We start from the raw sequence: 26,745 nt of genomic DNA, 5'->3' as shown, positions 1-26,745 counted from the left end.
ACATTGCCTATGTATCTGTCATGAGATCCGTACATATTGGACTAAAGTAGCAAGTGCTCTGACAGAAATCTTAGGAACGGAAATTAGAGTGGACCCTGTATCTCTCCTTTTGGGCTTTTCGAACTTACCCTCCCTGGATATGCACATGAAGAGATTATTTTCTACTCTCTCTCTTTCTGTGCAAGGAAAAATATTTTGGTAAACTGGGTGGCTGAGGGCCCCCCTGGACTTTCAAATTGGCACCGATTAATCATGGAATGTATTCCCCTTGACTTCCTTACAAATATGGTGCACCGAAAGACCGAATTATTCCATAAAATATGGCAGCCCTTCTTGAATTATATAAATACAGATATTTCGGCCATCCTAACAAGGGCTTTTATTTTATTGAGATGGCGAACCTGGCTGGTCCGGGGCCTCTTGGGAGAGGAATCCCGCACGAATACAAGTTTTGTTACATTTGATGTTAACACATTCCGAGTATGTATCTCACTATCCAATTTCTGTGTTATCCATCATTTTTTTTTCTTTCTCTTATTTGAATAATGTAAGAGACTTAATTATACATTCTGGTTAGTTGTAGGTTAGATTAGTAGTTAGTTGAGTTTTTTGTTCTTTTGGTATTTTTCTTTTGTTAAATTTTGGTTATTATTTATTTAAGATTTAATTGTATATCAATGTTTATACTTGGGATTTTTTTTATTTTTGTAAACTTGTAAAAATGTTACATTTTCAATAAAAATATCTATTAAAAAAACCAGAAGCCAGCAACAGTCTCAAGCTGCTGCATGTTTGGTGCTGTTTTTATTTGAAGTGCTGTCTCGTTAGCTATTACAGTTCATCAATTATACAAATGTGGCATCACTGAGCATTCAATTCACAACGACTGAAAATGATGCTCTACATTTCTTTTTGTACTTTTTGTATTCCCTGTTCAATGTTCTGCTTCTGCTGCTGATTATGAAAGTGACAATGGAAAGCACCGGGTTTTCTGAAGGCAAAACATCTTATCTAACTGAGCATTTACAGATTCATCATTCATGCTGTTGGTTGAATGATTATCATCGACCATCTGGATACAAATCCTGTTTCATTGTGATTTGAAGCAGGCGCTTTCAGTTGCTATGATACAGAGCAGTAAATGGTATATCATTGTTACATTTGAGTGAATCCTCCTGAGCAACATTCACTTTTCACATATCGGTACCTGTTCAGCTGAGAACTGCTGGTTTATTTCATTTTTTTTGTTTTCTGATTTAACAGCTGATTTGATTGAGAGGTATATTTATAAGTACCCAGTATTACAACAAATGTTCTAATTTTTGGTGTGAGAATGCAGGCAACAACTGTACAAATATTGTGATAGAATGGGAGGCATTACCTTGGCACTGAAATGACTCCTGAGCCGACATTTGCAGGACTGCATCTCAATCTTACTGTGGATGCTCTTCCATTTTTGCAAGTCTGTGTTGACTCAGTCGACCTGTATAATATAAACAAAGTCTCTTCTGACTTAATCTGTTCTGCAACATGCTAATGATGCGCTTAAATTGAGCAACCATTTGAAAATGTGAAGTGAACCAGTGGCAGTATGAAGTGAATGGATAGGGGGTTGGCAGGAGCTTTAAAAAGGCAATAAATGCAGCGCTCCCAATAAATTAATATGTCGCTGCATAGTCTTGGTGGAAAGTATGGATGTGGATGGGAAATGAAAAAGGAAAGAAGAGTGATTGGTATATAAACATATTGTTCAGAGTCCATAAATTAATAGCAGAATTATTAATTATGTGGAATGCAAGGTAGTACTAGTTTGATTAGAGTAGATTCCCTCCAGTGTGGAAACAGGCCCTTCGGCCCAACAAGTCCACACCGACCCTCTGAAGAGTAACCCACCCCCCTCTGACTAATGCACCTATCACTATGGACAATTTAACATGGCCAATTCACCTGACCTGTACATCTTTGAATTGTGGGAGGAAACCAGAGCACCCAGAGGAAACCCACACAGACACAGGGAGAAGGTGCAAATTCCATACAAACTGTCACCCTGGGACCCTGGTGCTGTGAGGCAGCAGTGCTAACCACTGAGCCACCGTGCCACCCCAGGTAGTTGTTGAGGTAGTAATTAGAGAGCTTATAATTAAGATCATGAGCAGACAATTGAGAGCATGAAAATTAATATAGTGACAGGATGGAGGGCCAGCTGGATCTTACTGACTCAGATCCTTGATTAGGGTTGCTAACCTGGGCCAATCAGGGACCCCTGGCTGATAGATATAAACAGGGGATTCACCTGCACACACACACCATGGGTACTGGGGAAAAAATAGGCACTACTGCACTTAGGTGGTAGTGTGGGGGTTAATAGAAAAAAGAAAGAAATAATAATCAGGAGTGTCATTGCCCTAAAAAAAAACAGGGGATTCATCTGCACACACACACACCATGGGTGCTGGGGACAAAATAGGCACTACCGCAGTTAGGCAGTAGTGTGGGGGTTAAAAAGAAAAAAAAGAGAGAAAAAAATAAACAGGGGATTTTGAGAGTCTCCTCATTATGGGGACTGGCTCTGAGTAGTCTGCTCAGAGTCCATGAATTGTGCACATGTAGATAAAGGGTGACTTAGTGACAGGATACCAGCCTCTGTGCAGTTGCTTCAATAAAGATATTTACATACAAAAATGTGTGCATGTGTTAAATGAGAAAGCAATTTTTATATGGAATGTACAGCTTAATGATTAGCAGCCAGCCGACAAATCCAACGGGTCTGTGCTAGTGCTTATGCTCCACCCATGTCTAACCCTGTCAGCATAACCCCCTCTTTTCCTTTCTCTCTCATACTTATTTAACCACCTGTTAAACTCATTGATGTTATTTGCCTTAACTACTCCTTGTGGAAGCATGCTCCACATTCTAACCATTCTATGGATAAAAAAAACTTTATGCCAAATTCCCTGTTGATTTTCTTAATTACTATTATATACCATGAGCCCCTAGTTGGATTGCTTCGTAATTTTTTTCTATGTTTATCCTGTCATCCCTTTCCTAATTTTAATGGCCTTTGTTACAATACCATTATCTCACCTTCCCCTTCAAAAAAATTGATGAAACCAGCATCAATAAAGGCATCCAAAAGAAAAATGAATAAGTATTTGAAAAAAATGTTTTTAATAAGTTTGGGGAAGGGGGCACAGCAAAGTGGAGAGCTCTTTCAAACAATGGCATGGCAGCTTGAATGTTTTGCTTCTGTTCTTTTTATTCTATTTCCTCTGAAAATTAGCCAATAAGGTGGTTTTCCTGGGACCTGTGAGCTAACTGCCTAGTTCCACACCACAACTTGTTGAAGAGCATATCACCCAAATTGAAAGGATCCACATTCTTTAAACAAAAAATTCATATGAAACTGAAACCCATGACATTATGTAACCTGTCTCAACATGTGCAAAATCCAAACAGAAATCATTTTGCAACAGTCAATTTTGGTTGTGATTCACCAGGAAGAGTCAACCCGTGGACTGGGGACTGATTGCCTGAAGTGCCCCACTGTAACCTTTGTGCATTGCAAGAGGATTGTTGTGGCTGCTCTGCTGTAGTTTTTTAGTACTGGTGTTGAATATCAATTAGATTTTCCAAAACATACTTGGATGACAGCTTGCTTGTGGATGTGACACTAGAGCTTGCTAAATATTTACTATGATGTTTAAAGCTGGACATTACCCACTTATTAATGAAAATCCAATCAAGGTGCAAATGTTCATTAATGTGCAAAAAAGTTATAAAGACAAAATTGCACAATAAACACAGAGGATTGCCTGGTCCTGATGCACACTTGATGCCTGCGCTGCAATAGCCTCCAGCTTGCAGTCTACTTCCAAAGTAAAATAGTCTGCATGAGCATAATCAAGACAGAAGCTGGCAACAAACTGACAACAGCCAGTGTTACTGAAAGCTGATGAAAATGGAGCATTAGGACAAAAGTGATGGAGAAGAGGAGGTGGAATTGGCTGAGCCGACAGGATCAGCGTTGGCAGTGGAAAAACTCACCTGCATTACATTAACGTTGCCTTTAGCCTGCTGCATGGCACATCAATCTCACTCCATTTGTCAGATACTCCTCCTCAGTTTCTCAGTCTCACTGGTCAGTCAGTCATTTGCCCTTCACTCAGTCACAGTCACTGATCAGTCACATCAATCAGTCACTTTCCCCTCACTCACAGTCACTCATTCTCACTCACACAGCCATTCATTCAGCTGCAGGAGCAGTGCTAAAATCAGCTGAGTGGGCTGACTCAGGGGTGAGGAGAGCAAGGGCCAGAGGGGGGTGAGGGGAGCAGGGGCTGAAGGGGTGAGGCAGACATGGCCAGAGGGGGTGAGCATGGCCAGAGGAGGCAAAGGCAAGGGCAAGAAGAGCACACACCAGAAGGAGTGAGGGGAGCAGGACCAACAAGACCCTAGGGAACCAACAGGTGGGGATAGCCCCTGGGAAGCCTGGGGATGTGGTGGAACTGAGTTCTGGCCCAGCTTTGAAATGTTTTGAGCTGATTTATATGGTTGTCTTGGACACCACTTTGCTTTAACTTCAGTCTCATTTTGCTTCTTGGTCTGTTCATCAGTCAATGTGACTTGTGATTTTAGGAAAATCAGTCCAAGCGTTTGATTTTGCTTCTGCTATATTGAATAACTTCCAATTTGTGTTTATATTCTAAAATTCCAAATCTTCATCGTTGCCATTGGATTGGGCATTCAGATTAAGTTGCCTCTTCCGGTGAGCATCATTCCATCACAGAGCCTCAACTTCACCTTCCAGGATTTCATTTCTGGATCATCGTTGGTCCGACCTTACTCAGATCTGTGAAGCTCACTATCTTGTCGGAATTCCCAATTGATAACCTTTGGTAAGATGTAGAGTGAATCATCCAAATCTTCAACCAACAGTTCTGCAGTAGCATGCTTCAGAAATGTTGTCCGGCACCTTTGCAGCAATCATGATAATAAGCTTTATTGACTATTTGTCTTCCTCCTGGCTAAACATTTGCATGGAAAGTGGTTTAACTTACTGCAGCTAAAACACTGGTTTTTCCATGGTCAGCACAGTCTTTTTCCTTTTTATTTGATGAACACTGGAATATTTGCAAATTATCTTTCAGCCTTGATCTTTCTGTGGGCTCTTTTGTGGATATTTGTTGCTTTTCTCCACTTGATATATCTGGCTGTTTTTCAACACAGTGTGACTTTTTGCAGAAGTGTACTTGTACCTGATGTCGCAATGCTTGTGTTATTCTTCATAATAGAATAATCTAGATGTAGGCAATATAATATTGAAAGACCCAACATTTGTTACATCTTGAATATATACAAATATTACATTCACAGGCAGTTCTGTGTCTGTGCTGAAATTAAGCTATTCAGCAACAAAATGTAGCCTGCATCCATCATTATGTCTTACCCAAGTTATGATGGAGTCTGGGACTTTTACACCTTTGAGCCACATGCTATTATGCAGTGATGGTAAGATGAGCATAATGCTTTATGATATATTTCATGGGGAAGTGGTGTTGCAGTGGCAGTGGTAATCCAGAATCTCAGGTTAATGTTCTGGGGAACAAAAAACAGACATTTTTGAACAAACTCAGCAGAACTGGCATGATCTATGACAGGAAAGCAGAGTTAACATTTTGGGTCCAGTGATCTTTCTTCAGAATTGTTATGAAGGATCGCTGGACTTGAAATGTTAACTCTGTTTCTCTCTGTACAGGTGCTGCTAGACCTGCTGAGTTTCTCCATAAATTTCTGTTTTTGTTTCAGATCCTAAATATCCACAGCTCTAATGCACTGGGGACATTGGTACAAATCCATGGCAGCTTGTGGAATTTGAATTCAATAAAGTCCATATTTTTATACAGGCAGAGAGTAATGGCCAACAGAAGTTTTGTGAACGAATAATGGTTTCCAGTGGTGTTCCTAAGGCCTAAGTTGTGGCTGGCGTGGTTAGGACATTTGCAGATGACACAAAATTGATTAGGTAGTTGATAATGAAGAGGTTGACTGTCTACTTGAGGAAGATATCAAAGATTTGATTGAGTAGACAGAAAACTGAATTCAAACCAGAAGCTTTGCAGTTGGGGATGGCAAACAATGCAAGAGAATACCTAATAAACAAAAGGTTATTGAGAGGTGAAAAGAAAGTAAGAAACTTTGGAGTGCATGCCCACTGGTCCGTGAAGGCAAAAGGACTGGCCGATAAGGTGATAAAGAATGCAAGGGGATGTTTTCCCTCATTGACAGAGGTACTGAATATCAGGGCAGAAATCTAATACTGGAACCACCTAAGGTACTGGTTAAGCCATGGGTTGAGTTTTTCATACAATTCTGGTCATCACAATACAGTAATTGTTTAGAGAAAGAGTGAAAGGAGATTTACAAAATTGTTTCCAGGTTTTGAAAATTGTAACCATGAGGAAAGACTGAATAAGCTAGGGCTGTTTCTCTTAGACAAAGGAGACTGAGGAGCAATTTTATTGACAAGTCCAAAATTACGAGGGGCTTGGATCACGTGGGCAGGGAAGACCTATTTCCCCTAGTATTGAAGACACATTGGGGCACAGATTTACTAGAAGAATTAGAACAGATATGAGGAAAATCTTTTTCACCCAGAGGATGGTGGGTGACTGGAATTCACTGTCCTGTTGAGGCGGAAAAACTTCTTTAAAAGGAACTGGAGCTACACTCAAATTCCTGAAGCTATAAGCTGATGGACCATTGCTGGAAAGTGGGATGAGAATGGGCGGCTCAGTTGGCTGGACAGCTGGTTTGTGATGTAAAAGGGATGCCAACAGCATGGGCTCAATTCCTGCACCAGCTGAGGTCACTTTGATGTAATCTCCTTCACAACTCACCCCTCGTCTGAGGCATGTTGATGCTCAGGTTAAACCACTACCGGTCTTCTCTCTCTAATGGGAGAACAGCTCTGTGGTCCATTAGGACTATGGCGACATTACCCTTTTACCAATTCTGGTTGCACTCTGTCTATCCTACAAATACTTGTATAATAACAGCCTGCAGTGAGTGTGCCTAACAGCACAGGTCACATAAATTGATTGAATTAAATTGAATGATTTACTGTCACATATATTCAATATAAAAAACAGTGACAATTTTATATTATCGCCATGTAACAGCACCAAGCTCATTAATTTAAAATAAAACAGAAAATAAAGAAAGAGAACTCAAAGAGAGACCAACTTTTCCTTCTCTGGCCCCAGAGTCCCCATTTCAGGCTTCACCAGCCCATGCTATGTCACCCCCAGAGTGCCACTCCAGACTTCACCTGCCCACGCCATACCATGCCATGCTCAGTCCCCACTCCAGGCTTCACCAATCCATACCATGTTGCTGCCAGAGTTCCCGCTCCGGGCTTCATAAGCCAGCCAACTCTGTAGCCACAATGGCTCTGAAGACGCTGCTGCTCCAATCATCATCGAAACTGCCTTCCTACCAAACAGCTCTCTTTAGAAGGCACACTTAAGCTAAAACTAAAACAAAACTGAGAAAAGAAGAAAGAGAAAGAAAGAAAAGAAAAGGCAGATGAAGAGGACAAGCCCAGCTACAGGAGCCCTGGTGCTGCCTTTTCCGGTGTTGCCATTTTAATATTAAGGACAGAGTTCCGTGACTGCAGAATGCCAGGAACTACATTACTACATGTGCATTTCCATCCAAACATTGAGAGGGAGAAGAAAGAAATATTTCAGCCTGAAATCAATATCCATAGGTGTGTTGTGTATGTTAAGGAACAAATTTTTATTTCCTCATATTTTCTTTGAAACTTGAATTTTTAACTTAGGAAAAAGATTTATTTCTATTTAGCTGGTTTGCTAATGCTCAATTGAGATTGTTCTGTAAATTTATTGGAACATCTTTTTTGCTTTGTATGGACAAATTCAGTGCAACCTTGGTTAATGACCTGTTTCCCTCCTCTGCAGCACCCAGAATCTAAATGCAGAGAATGTAGCAGAAAAAGTACAGAAAAATCTTTATGACCAACAAAATACAAAATTGCAGCATGAAATAAACAAAATACAACTTTACTGGAGATGAGTTGTATTGTTTGTAAATTTTGTGAAGCAAATGGGTTTTTTTTATAATTACTTAATGTTTTATTTAGTTGCGTTTTCCCAGTAAAGGCTTGACTTTTTAAAACAGCTTCTGTTAATGCTTCTTTCAGCTTCTTAACCAGTTTTTCATGACTGCATACAAGGCAATCATTCTTTTGAAGTGAGTTCGCTGAATACCTTTCAGGCAATTTGTTATTCAACCAGGATTATTACAAAAAGTGAAAATGGATTTTTGGCCACGGACAGCCAGTCAGTTTTGATGCCTTCCAACCAATAATAGCTCACCAATCACAACCAAGTGTTGACTGTTTCCAAATGGTAACAACTGACCAATGTTCACTTTTTTCTCCCAGGTGAAGGCATAGTGACTGTCCCTAACTCATCTCACATACTTATTGGCACCTGTTCCAAGAATTCTAATTAAACTGTTTGTTCTTTTTCATCTGGAAGCACATTAAACAACCAAAGTGATTGTGCCTGACTTTGTACATCCGCAAAACAAGGTAAGTCTTGCTCAACTGCATGAGTCATGGCCAGTACTATGGTTCCTCTTGGCTCCACACTAAGATGTCTATTTATGGAAGTAAATCTCTTTATGGTGATAACCTCCAACTGACATTTTAAAGACTACCAGTCAGCATGTATATAAATCAGGTAATGTTGAACAAATTAGCTCAAGGCCTATTGCTTTCAGGCAAAAGTAATCTCTGGCTTGGGACCTAAATTGGGCAACGGGCCATTTTCTCTCAAATTCAAGGGACTTGAACAATTTAGATCATTGTAAAGGAGGGATAACGCAGCAGTGCCTGAACAAATATGGGTAATTAGACACTTTCAAACATGGGAGATTGGCACTAAAATGGAACTACATTGCACTCACCAGAAAATGGGTGCAATGAAATCCAATTTCATTCCAGTATTTCCATGAAATTCAGGAATTTAACAATTCTTTTCAGCAAGTCACGTACCTATAAATAAAGATTATATCGGGTAGTGTTCTGTCTTTCTCAATAGGAAACAGATCAGGGTCAGCAGTGATATTATCCAGTGTGGTTTGAGTGGTCACTCCTGGAAAGAAAAAAGAAAACTTTTAAGAAATTGTTCAGTTTAGAACCAGATATTGTTGTCTTAATGGGATTAATTTGTCAGCCACAGCATTTATCAATGGATGAAAAAGGTTTGTATTCTTCAAAATAAATCTAACACAGTGGTATCTGAGACAAATTCTCAAAGATGTTTATTTCATAGTCCTCCACTCCTGCAAAGTGCCCTATGATCTTTATCACATTGAAATTTTCTTTAATATGATTAAAACCACTAAACATATGATTATTTGACAAGAAATGGCTGCTCAAAAGACAATTTTTTATATTTGTTTTATGATATATTATTTACGAGAACGGAAATAGAATCAGAAATGTTCTTCATTTGCACTTCACACAGTAGTTGGCTAATGTTCAGCATTTGGGTGTTCTGAGAGGTAGATAATATTTGCAGTTTAATATTTTGGTTATTTAAACTCTGATAATCAGCTGTATGAATGTTAGTTCAAGAAAGAACTGGAATAAAAATTTCAGCATCAAAAATATCTGATGCAGACTTAACCAATTATTTCAATTTTTATAGTAGTTGAATTGAGATTTAAAAAGGTATTCACTTCTTGGTAAACAGCATTTCATTATCTAGCAGTAATATGTGTCGATATTTTCATATGGTAGCACCTGCAGATTGTAATTTACAGGTTAGAATTTATAAAAATATGATACTTCTCCAGTATATAATAATATAACAGATGAAAGCCAAGCCCATTCACTTTAACCAGCAACATCTTTACTCTTCTCCTTGATGTCTCAACATAGTTACAGCTCATTGTTAACTTTTGTTTCACCTATAGTTTGAGACAATAGCTCACTATAATAATTGGCAAAGATTTCTATTCACATCCATTCCGGCATGACGTTTACATGTACATGTCTTATATCCATGCATTCTGTTTTTAAAAAAAAACTCACCAATCAAGTGATCTGCTAAATTGATGGGATGGGCTGACATAATTGTCCTAAATCCTGTCACATCTGATGGAACAAGTGTAGATTGGCAGATATAGGATGTGACAGCTCTGGCAAAGCCTTCATCATTATCAATTACACCTTCACCTGTTACATTATCCACACAAGAGGCCAATTTCCTTCCCTTATGGAAATAAAAAGCGTAAATATTTAATTCCAGAAGTGTGTGGTTAATCGTTTTGTGTACAAGAAGGCATTGAATCCTTATTAGTATCAAGAAGTCTTCATCTCTACCTGATTTCCACAGAGGCCCATGTTGAAATGGTGAAAGTATCGCACTCCTTTTGGAGTGAAACGAGGGCCACTTGTAATCGACGTGGATTCATTGAGAAGACTGAAGTCATAGTGCCATGTCCAATGCTCTTTGTGAATTATAAATGTGCAATTGTTGTAACAGAGTGTGTGGTTCTGAAAAAGAAATGCACACACAAACTATCAACATGGAGAGATTTCAAACAAATCAATTTTATTTAAAATAAAAAGTGCTGGAAATCACAGCAGGTCAGGCAGCATCCATGGAGAGAAAACAAGTGAACATTTTGAGTCCAGATGACTCTTCATCAGAGCTGAAGACTCTCCATGAATGCTGCCTGGCCTGCTGTGATCACCAGCATTTTTTGTTTTCAGTTCAGATTCCAGCATCTGCAGTAATTTGTTCCTACAATTTTACCAAAGATGTCTTGAAAGAGTTTCTTCAATAAATCTTCACAATCAATGGATTACTTCTAAATTGTAATCAAGTTGTTATATAGACAAATAGAGCAGTCAGTGCAAAAGGAGACAAGTTTCCCATAAATTAATCTAATCAATTGACAAAATAATCTGCTTTTGAGCTATGGATTGAAGCATATTTGACAAGAATCAGAAGAGAATTCCCATGCTCTTCTTCCAGTAACTATATTAACTGAGCTGGTATAATTGTAACATTTAAGAGGCATTGGATGGGTATATGAATAGGAAGGGGTTGGAGGGATATGGGCTGGGTGCTGGCAGGTGGGACTAGATTGGGTTGGGATATCTGGTCGGCATGGACGGGTTGGACCGAAGGGTCTGTTTCCATGTTGTACATCTCTATGACTCTATGTCAATCAAATGCTGTTTCCAATGTTGGTGGGATGAGGGAGCCAGGGTGTACAGAAGCTGGTGGGAGGGAATGGGCAGGGAGTCAAGAGTGTAGTTGGGAGAGAGCTGTTTTAAAACTAAATCAAGTAATAGGTTGTAAATGTAACTTGCAAGGTTTAAGCACATGGTAAGCCTAAAGATTATAAAGCAAGGATTCTTTATTTTATTGCCATCAAGTCTTTACAAACATTAAGAGCAATTAAAGCTAAAACCCAGAAAATTGAGTATTTATATTGGATTAACCCTGCAGGTCACAGGGAGTCATAGAGTCATAGAGATGTACAGCACAGAAACAACCCGTCCATGCCGACCAGATATCTCAACCCAATCTAGTCCCACCTGCCAGCACCCGGCCCATATCCCTCCAAACTCTTCCTATTCATATACCCATCCAGATACCTTTTAAATGTTGCAATTGTACTAGCCTCCACCACTTGCTCTGGCAGCTCATTCCATACACGTACCACCCTCTGCATGAAAAGGTTGCCCCTTAGGTCTCTTTTTTATCTTTCTCTTCTCTCCCTAAACCTATGCCCGCGAGTTCTGGACTCCCCCACCTCAGGAAAAAGACCTTGTCTATTTATCCTATCCATGTCCCTCATGATTTTGTAAACCTCTATAAGGTCACCCCTCAGCCTCCGATGCTCCACGAAAAACAGCCCCAGCCTATTCAACCTCTCCCTGTAGCTCAAATCCTCCAACCCTGGCAACATTCTTGTAAATCTTTTCTGAACCCTTACAAGTTTCACAACATCGGTCCGAGAGGAATGAGACCAGAGTTGCACACAATATTCCAAAAGTGGCCTAACCAGTGTCCTATACAGCCGCACTATGATCTCCCAACTCCTGTACTCAATATTCTGACCAATAAAGAAAAGCATACCAAATGCCTTCTTCACTATCCTATCCATCTGTGGCTCTACTTTCAAGGAATTATGAACCTCCACTCCAAGGTCTCTTTGTTCAGCAACACTCCCTAGGACCTTACCATTAAGTGTATAAGTCCTGCTAAGATATGCTTTCCCAAAATGCAGCACCTCACATTTATCTGAATTAAATTCCATCTGCCACTTCTCAGCCCATTGGCTCATCTGATCAAGATCCCGTTGTAATCCGAGGTAACCTTCTTTGCTTCCGCTATACCTCCAATTTTGGTGCCATCTACAAACTTACTAACTATACCTCTTATGTTCACATCCAAATCATTTATATAAATAATGAAAAGTAGTGGACCCAGCATCAATCCTTGTGGCACTCCACTGGTCACAGACCTCCAATCTGAAAAACAACCCTCCACCACAACCCTCTGTCTTCTATCTTTCAGCCAGTTCTGTATCCAAGTGGCTAGTTCTCCCTGTATTCCGTGAGATCTAATCTTGCTAACCAGTCTCTTATGGGGAACCTTGTCAAAAGCCTTACTGAAGTCCATATAGATCACGTCTACCGCTCTGCCCTCATCAATTCTCTTTGTTACTTCTTCAGAAAACTCATCTTGATGGAGGAATTCTTTGTCTGTCCCTTTTGCTTTCTATGTGGTCTCCATCAGACAAAGAAACCTTCCCCCCAGAGACAGTTAAGAGGTACCACAAAGAAATGGCAGAAGAGTTGAATTGGTACTTCAGATCTGTGTTCACTGGGGAAGACACAAGCAAACACCCAGAGGTAACAGTGGCTGAAGGACCTGAACTGAAGGGAATTTATATTTGCCAGGAATTGGTGTTGGAGAGACTGCTAGGTCTGAAGGTTGATAAGTCTCCGGGTCCTGATGGTCTACATCCCAGGGTACTGAAGGAGGTGGCTCTAGAAATCGTGGATGTGTTGGTGATTATTTTCCAGAGTTCGATAGATTCAGGACCAGTTCCTGCGGATTGTAGGGTGGCTAATGTTGTACCACCTTTTAAGAAAGGAGCGAGAGAGAAAGCAGGAAATTATAGACCAGTTAGTCTGACCTCAGTGGTGAAAGTGAGGACTGCAGATGCTGAAGATCAGAGCTGAAAATGTGTTGCTGGAAAAGCGCAGCAGGTCAGGCAGCATCCAAGGAGCAGTAGAATCGACGTTTCGGGCATGAGCTCTTCTTCAGGAAACTTCCTGAAGAAGGGCTCATGCCCGAAACATCGATTCTCCTGCTCCTAGGATGCTGCCTGACCTGCTGCGCTTTTCCAGCAACACATTTTGACCTCAGTGGTGGGAAAAATGCTGGAGTCAATTATAAAGGATGAAATTACGACACATCTGGATAGCAGTAACAGGATAGGTCAGAGTCAGCATGGATTTATGAAGGGGATATCATCCTTGACTAATCTTCTGGAATTTTTTGAGGATGTAACTCTGAAGATGGACAAGGGAGATCCAGTGGATGTAGTGCACCTGGACTTTCAGAAAGCCTTTGATAAAGTCCCACATAGGAGGTTAGTGAGCAAAATTAGGGTGCATGGTATTGGGGGCAAAGTACTGACTTGGATTGAAAATTGGTTGGCTGACAGGAAACAATGAGTAGTGATAAATGGCTCCCTTTCGGAATGGCAGGCGGTGACCAGTGGGGTACCGCAGGGATCAGTGCTGGGACCGCAGCTTTTTACAATATATATTAATGATATAGAAGATGGTATTAATAGTAACATAGAGCAAATTTGCTGATGATACTAAGCTGGGTGGCAGGGTGAAATGTGATGAGGATGTTAGGAGATTACAGGGTGACCTGGACGGGTTAGGTGAGTGGACAGAGGCATGGCAGATGCAGTTTAATGTGGATAAATGTATGGTTATCCACTTTGGTGGCAAGAACAGGAAGGCAGATTACTACCTAAATGGAGTCAAATTAGGAAAAGGGGCAGTACAAAGAGATCTGGGTGTTCTTGTACACCAGTTAATGAAGGCAAGCATGCAGGTACAACAGGTAGTGAAGAAAGCTAATAGCATGCTGGCCTTCATAACAAGAAGAATTGAGTATAGAAGCAAAGAGGTTCTTCTGCAGCTGTACAGGGCCCTGGTGAGACCGCACCTGGAATATTGTGTGCAGTTCTGGTCTCCAAATCTGAGGAAAGACATTCTGGCTATTAAGGGAGTGCAGCGTAGGTTCACGAGGTCAATTCCTGGAATGGCGGGACTATCTTATGTTAAAAGATTGGAGCGACTGAGTTTGTATACCCTTGAGTTTAGAAGACTGAGAGGGGATTTGATTGAGACATATAAGATTATTAAAGGATTGGACACTCTGGAGGCAGGAAACATGTTTCCGCTGATGGGTGAGTCCCGAACCAGAGGACACAGCTTAAAAATAAGGGGTAGGCCATTTAGGACAGAGATGAGGAGAAACTTCTTCACCCAGAGAGTGGTGGGTGTGTGGAATGCTCTGCCCCAGAAGGCAGTGGAGGACCAGTCTCTGGATTCATTTAAGAAAGAGTTGGATAGAGCTCTAAAGGATAGTGGAATCAAGGGTTATAGAGATAAGGCAGGAACAGGATACTGATTGAGGAAGATCAGCCATGATCATAATGAATGGTGGTGCAGGCTTGAAGGGCAGAATGGCCTACTCCTGCACCTATTGTCTATTGTCTATTGTTCCCTTGCTCAGTATTCAATCTCATTGCCTCCACCTGTTGCTGGAGATCACATGAGACAAAAAAAGGAATATGTACCTGTTACTAAGATAAAAAAAGTGTGATTATGACACAAATCAGATAGAAAACAAAACTGAGAACCAGGAGGCATATTGTGGACTATGATGGGAGGTGTAAAAACAAATAAGTGACACAAAAAGGAATTATGAGAAAAGTCTGCAGCCAACAAAAAGCTATGTAAGTAGTAAAAAGGTGGCAAAAGGGGTAGGACTGATTAGGAGCAAACAAAATGGGATTTTCACATGGAGACAAGAGGCTTTGCTATAGTTCTGAATGAATAATTTGCATCTGTCTTCACCAAAAGAGAAAATGGAGCCACAGGCCATGGTGACAAAGGACAGTTCTCAGTCACTAGAAGGGTTCAAAACTGATTGGGCACAAGTTTTGGATAGACTGTTGCACCTAAAGTTATCCAGACCAGATGTGATGCATCTAAGGATTTGAAGGAAGTAAGAGAAAAGTGCCAAGATTACAGCTTTGTTCAACAAATTTTATAATAATAAGTCCAGCAATTGCAAACCAGTCAGTTTAGCTTCAGTGGTGGGGATCTTTCTGGACACAATTCTTTGGGATTATTTGGTAGTTACATGGAAAAGGTGGGTTTTATTAGGAAGAGAGGGCATGAATTTCAAAACAGACGTTATGTTTAACTAACTTGCTGGAATATTTTGAAGAGGCAACAGAAAGATTTGATGAGGGTAATGCTGTCGATATGGTGTAGATGGACTTTTATGATGCAGTGCCACACAGACCTACGACCCAAGTTATCTATCATGGAGCAAAAGAATCAATAGCAACATGGATACAAAATTAGCTGAGTTACAGGAAACAGGGTAATGGCCAATAAATATTTTTCAAATCATTAGGAGGAGCTTGAAGCCACAAATTCCTGAGTTGGAGAAAATAATTTAACAACACGAGTAGTTCCCAGATGTAAGATAGTCATAGAGTCATAGACAGTAGATAATAGGTGCAGAAGTAGGCCATTTGGCCCTTTGAATTAGCACCACCATTCACTATGATCATGGCTGATCATCCACAATCAGTATCCTGTTCCTGCCTTATCCTCATAACCCTTGATTCCACTATCTCTAAGAGCTCTGTCCATCTCTTTCTTGAAAGTATCCAGAGACTTGGCCTCCACTGCCTTTTGGGGCAGAGCATTCCATATATCCACTACTCTCTGGGTGAAGAAGTTTCTCCTCTTCTAAATGGCTTACCCCTTATTTTTAAACTGTGTCCTCTGGTTCTGGACTCACTCATCAGTGGAAACATGCTTCCTGCCTCCAAAGTGTCCAATCCTTTAATAATTTTATACATCTCAACCAGATCCCCTCTCATCGTTCTAAACTCAAGAGTATACAGGCCCAGTCGCTCCAATCTTTGAACATATGATAGTCCCGCCATTCCGGGAACTGACCTCATGAACCTACATTGCACTCCCTCAATAGCCAGAATGTCCTTCCTCAAATTTGGAGACCAAAACTGGACTCAATACTCCAGGTGCAGTCTCACCAGGGCCCTGTACAGCTGCAGAAGGACCTCTTTGCTCCTATACTGAATTCCTCTTGTTATAAAGGCCAGCATGCCATTAGCTTTCTTCACTGCCTGCTGTACTTTCATTGCTTTCATTCTTTCATGCTTGCCTTCATTGACTGATGTATAAGAACACCTAGACCTCGTTATGCTTTCCCTTTACCTAACTTGACTCCATTTAGATAGTAATCTGCCTTCCTGTTCTTCCCACCAAAGTTGATAATCACATATTTATCCACATTAAACTGCATCTGCCATGCATCTGTCCACTCACCTAACCTGTCTAAGTCACCCTGTATTCTCATACCATCCTCCTCACATTTCACTCTGCCACCCAGCTTTGTGTCATCAGCAAATTTGATAATATTACTGTTAATGCCTTCATCTGCATCATTTATGTATATTGTAAGCAGCTGCGGTCCCAGCACCAAACCTTGTGGTGCCCCACTGGTCACCACCTGCCATTCCGAAAGGGACCCGTTGATCACTACTCTTTGCTTCCTGTCAGCTAGCCAATTTTCAATCCAAGTCAGTACCTTGCCCCTAATACCATGCGCCCTACTTTGCTCACTAACTTCCTATGTGGGACCTGATCAAAGGCTTTCTTAAAGTCCAGGGAGTACACTATATCCACTGACTCTCCCTTGTCCATCTTCATAGTTATATGCTCAAAAAATTCCAGAAGGTTAGTGAAGCATGATTTCCCCTTTGTAACTCCACGCTGTCTCAGTTGTATAGCAGAAACAGACCCTTCAGTCCAACTTGTCCATGTTGACCAGATATCCTAACCTAATCTAGTCCCATTTGCCAGCACTTGACCCATACCCCTCTAAACCCTTCCTATTCATATACCTATCCAGTTGCCTTTTAAATGCTGTAATTGTACCAGCCTCCACCACTTCCACTGGTAGATCATTCCATACATGCACCACCCTCTTTGTGAAAAAGTTGCCCCTTAGGTCCATTTTATATCTTTCCCCTCTCGCCCTGAACCTATGCTCTCTAGTTCTGGACTCCCTCACCCTAGAGAAAACACCTTATCTATTTATCCTATCCATGTCTCTCTGATGCTCCAGGGAAAACAGCCCCCGCCTATTCATTTCATATCATTAGATTTTGATATTTACAGAAGTTTAAGCAAAACATATTTTATTGTTGGAACTATGTATGATAAAAGGGATGTTGCAGTTTGATACGCAATAGCTGTAGTCACCACTCGTACTACTTCCTCCGTACTTCTAGTCACTAGAGATATAAAAATACTGTACAACTTTCTCTGCATACAAAGTACAAACATGGATTTGCAGGAAAACTAGACAGATTTTGGAGGCACCAATAAATGCAAGGATTTTGGAGACGAAAAGGAGGATGAAAATAGGCCTTTGCTCTAAGAAGAGAAGAGCCAGATATGAGTTTTTACGGAGGGAAATGACAATGACAGGTTTGAAGGGAAGGTGCAAAATGCCTGAAGAGGGGGAATCTTTAACAATATCAATTAACACAGGCAAGACTAACTACAGTTCAAATGTTATTCTTTCAATTAGAAACACTTGAATACATCCTTTAGGATGTGAAACGGTATTATACTGCAAATTCCATTTTTCCTCTCTGAGCTTTCCTATCATTTTTCTTCTAAGCTCCAAACGCATAATAACACATCTTTTTCCTTCTGCTAAAATCTCCACAGATTTATCCTGACTCATTGCAGACCCCCATCTCCTCTTATCCCCAAACTTCAAAGCATGCCCTATTTTGCTCAGTCTTTCTGATCTCTTGAAATCTTCAGGCTGTTCAAACACTCAGCAGGTATTATCTAGTCATTCTCTCTTAATTCACTTCATTTTCTCAGTTAGTCACTTCAGCCAAAGAGATTCACCTTTGAACAAATGGTTTACATATTGAATTTGTAAGTACCCGGCATATAACTACATTACTTCAGCAATTATTACTTCATATGTTGGTCCTTATATAATCAACTATTGAATAACTATTGATCTTCAAGAATTATTGTACACATAATACATTGGATAAAAATATTAAATGATCACATTTAAAAGCATATTTACTTTTGTCTTGCTCTGAATTCCAAAGTCACCTCATGTTCCCAACAGGTTCCCTGATGCTTTCTCCAATGGTGAAAACATGTAACCAACTAATCTTTTGGCACCTATTCACGCCACTTTGAGACATGAATAAATATCTAAATGCTGCTCTGCCTCCCACCTCCGGAATGTGTATCACTTCACTCTCAATCTGGCGGTTAGAAGATGTTCCAGCACTCCAAGTTACAGAACTCAATACACCAACATACTGTCCACTGGGAGTGTACTTACGCCTGGAACCACTATTACAGAGGAATGTAACTCGGAAAGAGAATTATTTGGGATTCCTCTTTGAAAATTAGCCACTGCAGACTATGGAAAAAAAGTAAGAAGTGAGCAATAAAATTAAGGTGCTCCTATAGAAGGACCCACAGGTTTCAATTTAATTTTTCAGCATAAGTACTAAGGCCAAATGAAATTGAGTTCCTTTAAGTTATTTCATTCAAGTACTTGTATACATCTGACACAATTTGTAAAAAGATTACTAATGTTTAGGTTATCTGACCTCATAATTGAACACTAAATGTGTGAGCGGAGGGTAAACCTCAATCTCTAAATCTGATCGGTGCCAGTATCTCACTGGATAAAACACATTACTTATCCCCTTCTGTAATTTCTGTGTGAGTGCTGTGTCAGAACTGAAAACACATTTCCAAAAGGACATGACTCTGCAGCACAAAACTGTGCATTCTGATGTTAACAGCGGAGATGTTTTCTGTCATTTGGGTTATGGCAGTCTAGAGCTGTCTTACACAATGCTACACCAAAATGTCCATGAGTATAATCATACTCATAGCAATGATGCCCCACTTATTTTAATCCAGGAATGTAAGTAATAATGATTACCAAATTATTTTGGGTGCCGGGTCCACATGGGATACAAGATTCTTTTCCGTAATGATGATGAGCTTTGAGGTGTGTACTTGGTGGACATGCTTGGCATTTACTGGACTCCTTGTCTATGTACTGGCCTGGTGAACATGACACACAAGAAGATCCTGAGGAGGTTGATTCCAGTGCACATGGTCCACAATACGATGATACGCCTCCTATTACATTGGTCACGTTGATGGAGTAAATTTTGGCAACATCAGAGGAATACGCTCGACTCTGAAACATAGAGGCTATAACTTAAATATGTAGTAATGATACATTTTTAAAAATGGACAATTTGTTGCTGTGTAGAAACTTCATGACACTGTCCATCTGTTCAAAAAGATACATAAAAGTCTCATTTTACCCTTCACAATGCTCAGGATGAATTTTCTTTCTCTGCAAGGGGGAAGTGCCCTGGGAGTCGTGGCCTCAGCTGGTACGACTATAGTCCCAAGCTGAAGGTCTGACAGCAGAGTTTGAAGTGAAGATAAGGGCAACAGGTTCGGGAGTGAGGTAAAGAGGGGAGCAGGGCCACAGTATGTAGGGAAAATACAAGCCTTTTCTATGCTTCTGGTGGGTATCTCCACTGGGCATGGACTGAACAAACAGAAGCATCCTGCATCCCTCAGCTAACTGGAGGGAAACTCACTAATGTTTACTTGGTGTGTTGACCATGGCATGGCCATATATTCAAAGAGCAGCATTGAGATAAGGCCACTTCCAGAGGGTAACACTGTTCTTGAGCCCAGGCTTAATCAGGGGGAGCCGGAAAAGTGCCATCGTTTCCAAACTGTACCACCTTCCACCTGATTAAACAGCAGCTCCCACCTCTCAGCTTAGCACATGAGGGAGTTAAAATTAATACACTCACATTTATGCTGCCGTGCATCTGGTCACTTACAAAATCTGAATTTATTTGATGTAATATTTCACATATATTGAGGTACCATTCATTGTGATGTGAGATGGGCAGTAAATGATACAGCAGCTGAAGTTAGTTATTTCCTCTCGTTCCAGATATTTGATAACCAACCGTATATCCAAAATGTATTTCATCGTGTTAAAATTTCTATGATTTCTATCTTTCTCCCTCATTAGACTCCTTGTATCATCTTTTCCCATTTATTTTTCTGTTATTCGCAAACTTGGTTACAGTATATCTACTTCTGTCATCCAAGTTATTAATATGTATTGTAAGTAATTGCCACCCCAGCACCGATCCATGTGCCACTCCACTAATTACAGGTTAAAATCCTGAACATGCGCCCTTTACCCAACTCTCTGTCTTCCACTATTTAGCCAATCCTGTTATTCATCAGTGCTTAAATATCCCTGGCTATTTTAATCAACAGGCAAGGTTAAATTGCCCTGCATATATCTGTATCTGAGGTACTGATTTTGAAATGGTTTAGTAAAAATGTGAGAACAAAAAGAAAATCAAGAAAATTTGTCCCTACTTTTTGACCCTGGAAGATTCACAAAACGTCCCTTCTTTCATCCCATGTAGGTTTCAGCTGCTGAGATCAGTGGAAACATTAATAAATTAAATAGTTTGTTATCCTATATTTTCTGCCAGAATCACTTGTAGAGTTAGTAAGGACCCATGTCCAAAAAACGTTTATTAAAATTAAATGTAAATCTTATTCATTCTAAATAAAAATCTAATCCTCAAAATAAAAATCTGATATTGAACAATGTCAGTTTTTAAAAGAGATCATGCTGATATTATAAGCTTGCCAGACAGGAATGCAACTGGAAACAAATAGGCCTGACCATTACCACCTTCTTGGATCTTGTAGAAGTTGGAGACAGTCCTAACTTTGACATATATGTTGGATGCTGGAATGACAAATAATGATACCACATATATAGATAGAGAGAACCAATGTTCCTGATGTAGCATGCTAGCCCAAATGCAAAAGATTTCTATATATACAGAGCAACACATGCAGAGTTGAATTCCATACTCAAAGTCAAGATGCTCTGTGAAAGTTTTTCATAAGATATCCTTACTTTTTTTTAATATGACATTAGTGTTTAGAATAAAACTTTGCAGTAGAAGAGCACAGCTGTTCAAATGGTCACAGACACCCTGCATTTGGCTTTGAAAACTAATCAGCCACTCTCAAGGGTGGAACATGACCATAAATCTTACGGAAAGCAATTATGTTCATAAACACGAATCCACATCCATGTCTTTGGAATTACTAACCCGAAAATTTATAAAAATATAGAGCAGAATTTCACACTGTCCTCTGAGTCCAGAGGGCAGAGCATGCAAATATGATGGGGAGCATTTTCTAGTACCTATCTCATCGCAATTTTGCAAGGGATTGGGCAGGGAGGGGGAGGTGCTGCTGTAGCTGATTCGGGGGATAGTGATGTGCCTTTGATATGGGCTCCCTGGAGGTCTAGACAATCCCACATTTCCCCTTCCCACTGCCCTGTGTGTATCGCTACCATTGAACTGCCCTTTCTTGACCTGTCAGCCTGGGCCAGGCATTACTTCTCCCACTTACCTTGTCTCTGGCTCTAGCATTGAACATTCTTGGGGGACTGGCTGCACTTCTAACAATTGCCATTGGTACTCCTGAGACCAAATAGCTGCCAACATCTGTGGACGGCATGGTGGCACAGTGGTTAGCACTGCTGCCTCACAGCACCAGAGACCCGGGTTCAATTCCTGCCTCAGGCGACTGACTGTGTGGAGTTTGCACGTTCTCCCCGTGTCTGCGTGGGTTTCCTCCGGGTGCTGCGGTTTCCTCCCACAGTCCAAAAGATGTGCAGGTCAGGTGAATTGGCCGTGCTAAATTCCCCATAGTGTTAGGTAAGGGGTAAATGTAGGGGAATGGGTGGGTTACGCTTCGGCGGGTCGGTGTGGACTTGTTGGGCCGTAGGGCCTGTTTCTACACTGTAATGTAATGTAAACTAATCTAAGTAGCTGGTTTTCTCGTAAGGACGTCTTCCTAGATGAGGGTGCAAATGTTGTCTTACCATAATTAACATCACCACAGTTATTACATCACTGTGAAGTTACCTGTATTGGCATCTATCCAGGGCATCCACTCATTCGACATAAAATTCAGCTCATGGTTTCATCGAAAAAATCAGTAGCATGGCTTATTTCTCATGCTTGAAAGTAAGTTCCTGAGAAGATGACAAGAGTCCTAAAACAGGTAGAATCTACGGGCTGGAATTTGCTTGAGATAACTTAGGTCAAAATTTACACCAATTTCTACTGATACCAATTTATGCTGAAATTTCTGAGAATCTTATTAGCATATGTCAGTTGATCTGGCAAAAGATAATTAGAATGCAGGATAATCAACCAAAGCCTGAGGAAACTGGAACATAGGCTCGTTCCCTTCTTTATGTCCTTAGTGATGTACTGAAAACTGATCTACTAAAAACCTCACAACTTAATTTCTACACATTAGATGCAGCATGTATAAGAAAATGCAATTATTAATATATCAGATCCAACATAATATTAATTATTAATATATCATAAAAATGAAATTGTGTAGAAAATGGAGTAGTCATTGCTCTGTAAAGGTATACCTGTTCAAATGAAGCAGTGCGCTGGAATGCCCACATAAAAACAAGTGATGTATTTCTTTCAATCACATATGTGTAGGACTGCTTTTCCCTGGAGCCATTCCAGACTTCCACTGATCTTGTATTTTCTCTAGTAGGTCCCTGAAATATTTGCAGATTATTTTAGGATTGCAACACGAAGAAAAGCTCCAAAAAAGCTGTTCCATTTGGCTGAATTGTCCCATGATACAAAGTGTAATAAATATTTATTGTCGTGGTACATGGTCTCCCTTTGTCCTGCTTTGTCTTATAGCACTACTTGTTCACATTTTGTTTTAGGGAGTAAAAGCATGTCTAAGCTCATGTCTGCGTACCCAAAACATCAATTTTCCTGCTCCTTGGATGCTGCCTGACCTGCTGGTGCTTTTCCAGCATCACACTCTTGACTACTAAGTACCATCGGTCTGTCTCAAAGAAAAGTAACTTGCCATGCCTCCACACAAAGGAATATATTTGCACTGGCGGCGTGGACACCTCAATAGATGTTACAGTTAAAGATTAGATTGGATTAGATCTAAGGTAAGACTGGAGTGTATAAAATTACAAATACAGATTCAGAGTGGTTCAATCAACTCCTCAAGCTTGCTTTGCCACACAATAACGTCATGGTAGACAAGCAGGAGGCTGGAAGAACACAGCAAGCCAGCCAGCATCAGGGGGTAGAGAAGTCAACGTTTTGGGTGTAACTCTTCTTCGGGACTGGGGGTGGATGTAAGGAGAGCTGCAGATAAATGGGGTGGGGGGTGCAGAGTTGTGAGGTGGGTTTAAATGAACCAATAAGATCATGGCTGATCTGATTTTTACCTCAAATCTATATTCTTGCATATACCTGATTACCTTTTATTCTCTTGTTTAACAAAAATCTATCTATCTGCCTTAAAAATATTCAATAAAAATATTCCACAATCTTCTTGGGAAAAGATTTCAAAAGATTCCCGACCTACTAAGAGTAAAAAAGTAATCTTGTATCTTTTTTAAATGGCAATCCCTGATTTTTGACCAATGACCCCTTAGTTCTTCATTTTTCCATCAGAGAAAACATGCTTCAATATCTCCCATATCAAGACCTGTCAGGATCTTATATGGTTCAAACAAGTTACCTCTTACTCTTCTAAACTCCAGTAGATACAAGCCTAGCCTGACCACCCTTACTCATAAGACAATCCACTCATTGCCAATATTAGTAAACCTTCTTTGAACTGCTTCCAAAACAATATATCTTTCCATAAATACCATATACAATACTCCACATATGGTCTCAGCAATATTATATAACTTAAGTCATAGAATCCCTACAGAGTGCAAGCAGGCCATTTGGCCCATTGAGTTCATACTGACCCTCCAAATGAGCATTCCACCCAGACAAACCCAATCCCTGGAACGCTGCATTTCCATGGGGTTAATCCACCTAGCCTGTGCATCCCTCGACACCCTGGGCAATTCAGCATGGCCAGTCCATCTAACCGGCACATCTTTGGACTATGGGAGGAAACTGCAGCACATGGAGGAAACTCAAGCAGACACAAACTCCACACAAACAGTCACCCGAAGGTGGCATCAAATCCAGATCCCTGGTGCTGAGACAGCAGTGCTAACCACTGAGACACCATGCTGCCCTTAAGTCAACCTCCCTACATTTGTGTTCAGTTCCTCATAATGGAGAAATGATAAATTATAACATTCTATAGCTTTCCCAATTACTTGTTATTCTTCCATACTAACATAAGGACATCAAGATCTCTCTGCATCTCAGAGCTCCTCAATCTCTTGCCATTAGGAAATATTTGTTGAATAATTCCTGCCAAAATGGACAATTTCACACTTATGCATATTCATTTAACCAATCTAACACTTTGTAGCTTTTTTACATCCTCTTTACAAGTTACTTTCCTACTGATTTTGTGTCAACGGAGCATTTGCCAACCAATCCTTATGTCCCTTCATTCAAGTAATTTATTTAAATTATAAACAGTTGACGTCCCAGTTGACTGATCCAGTGGCAGACTACTCATTTTTCCAACTACACATTTTGCAAACATTAAAAACCCATTTATGCCAACTTTCTGCTTTCTTTTAGCCGATGAATCTTCTATCCATGTCATTCTATCATACACCATAAGCTTTTTGAGCAACAAGCCTTAATGTGGCATTTTCTTAAATACCTTTTGGAAATCTAAATACAGTGCATCCACCTGTTTCTCTTTTCCACAGCATATGTTATCACTTGAAATAATTCCAACAGATTGGGCAACATGATTTCCCTTACATAAAACAATATGGACTCTGCCTGATTACCCTGAACTTATGTAAATGTCCAGCTCTAATTTCTTTAATAATAGCTTCTTCTATTTTCCCTTTGGCAGCCTGAAGATTCTTGCCCTCTGTCTCCCTCCTCTTTTGAATGAAAGAGCTACATTTTGTTATCTTCCAATCTAATGGGACTACCCGTAGATCAAGAGAGGTTTGGAAAATTAAAACAAATACATCAACTATCTTTCTTTTTTAAGACTTTAGGATGAAGTCCAGGCACTTGTGTGCCCGCAGATCCAAAAATTTATTCAATATCACTTCTCTGGTGATTCTGATTTTCCTAAATTCCTCCCTCCTTTCTATTTCCTGAATTATTGCTGCTTCTGGGATGTTATTTGTATCCTCTATATTAAAGACCAATGCAAAATACCTGTTCAATTGATCTGCTACCTCCTTATTTTCAAGGATTAATTTTCCAGACTCGCTTTCTATAGGACTAATGCTCACTTTATTAACTTTTCTTAAAATAAAATTATAGAAACTCTTACTATCTGTTTTTGTATTTCAGGCTAATTTTCTCTTGTGCTCTATTTTTCCTTTCTTATTAATTTACTTGTTACTTGGTTAGACCCTTGTCATGAGACTCTTATATCTGTCATGTTATTCCAGCTATTTGTCTCCAGCAACATCTTATTTTTAATTTTTTGTAATTATCTCTCTGCTTCAATTACCTGGACTATAGATAATCTCCTACATTTACTATTCAGCAACTGACACTTTACTTAACCGTCTAACACTTTTGATCACCTGCAGAGACTTATTATTTGATACTCCACTCGCAACATTTGTATGACCTTTTGATCTCTCTGCCCATTAATCTCTCTGCCTATAAATTCTGTGCCTGTATGCCCTTCTTCACTTCACCTGAAGGGGCAGTAGTCTGAAAGCCTGTGATTTCAAATAAAATTGATGGACTATCACCTGGTGTCCTGTGACTTCTGACCTTGTCTCCTCCAGCCTAACCCCAGCATCACCACATCATACTAATTTTTTGTTACCTTTGCTGGTTTTGATATTTGATCCTATCTTCAGACCACCCTTTCCACAAATGTGCTTTTTGGTACCATTCTTAATCTTTCTAGTCAAACATAGACGATGGGTCCGTTCCTTGGAATTTCTTGTACTTGTTGGAATGTATCTAGTCTCTGTGTTCTGAAATGTTCCATTAAATTTTTACCACTACGTATCTATTCATTTATCCTTAAACTTAACTTGCCAATTCACTTTGACTAGCTTTGTTTACATGCTCTCATAATTGTCCATATTTAATTTTTTTACATTGTATGTTGAATGCCCTAACCTGTGACAGAATGAGGCTCTGACCTTCTTAAAAAATATGAATAGAGAAATTCACTCACTATCCACAATTCCATGCAGATGCAGCTTGTGCTTATATATATTT

The 26,745-nt window shown here is 40.0% G+C and overlaps 1 protein-coding gene across 2 annotated transcripts in view; it reads right to left on the bottom strand.

The window, feature by feature from the left end:
* The window catches only part of elapor1 (endosome-lysosome associated apoptosis and autophagy regulator 1), a 131,394-nt gene that overhangs the window by 19,153 nt on the left and 85,496 nt on the right, over window positions 1-26,745 (bottom strand). For both annotated transcript variants that reach the window (XM_043716712.1, XM_043716714.1), the window contains exons 13-18: window positions 22,998-23,135; window positions 19,407-19,670; window positions 10,415-10,588; window positions 10,124-10,304; window positions 9,080-9,179; window positions 1,382-1,483 (exon numbers count right to left, since the gene is read on the bottom strand). In XM_043716712.1, coding sequence (XP_043572647.1) covers window positions 1,382-1,483; window positions 9,080-9,179; window positions 10,124-10,304; window positions 10,415-10,588; window positions 19,407-19,670; window positions 22,998-23,135 — 959 coding nt within the window. The remainder of the gene's footprint in view (window positions 1-1,381; window positions 1,484-9,079; window positions 9,180-10,123; window positions 10,305-10,414; window positions 10,589-19,406; window positions 19,671-22,997; window positions 23,136-26,745) is intronic.

This window comes from Chiloscyllium plagiosum, chromosome 26 (genome assembly GCF_004010195.1).
Source record: "Chiloscyllium plagiosum isolate BGI_BamShark_2017 chromosome 26, ASM401019v2, whole genome shotgun sequence".
In the NCBI taxonomy this organism is placed as follows: Eukaryota; Metazoa; Chordata; class Chondrichthyes; order Orectolobiformes; family Hemiscylliidae; genus Chiloscyllium; species Chiloscyllium plagiosum.
Note: the sequence above shows the minus strand (reverse complement) of the source record. Positions and strands in the feature narration are given on the sequence as shown.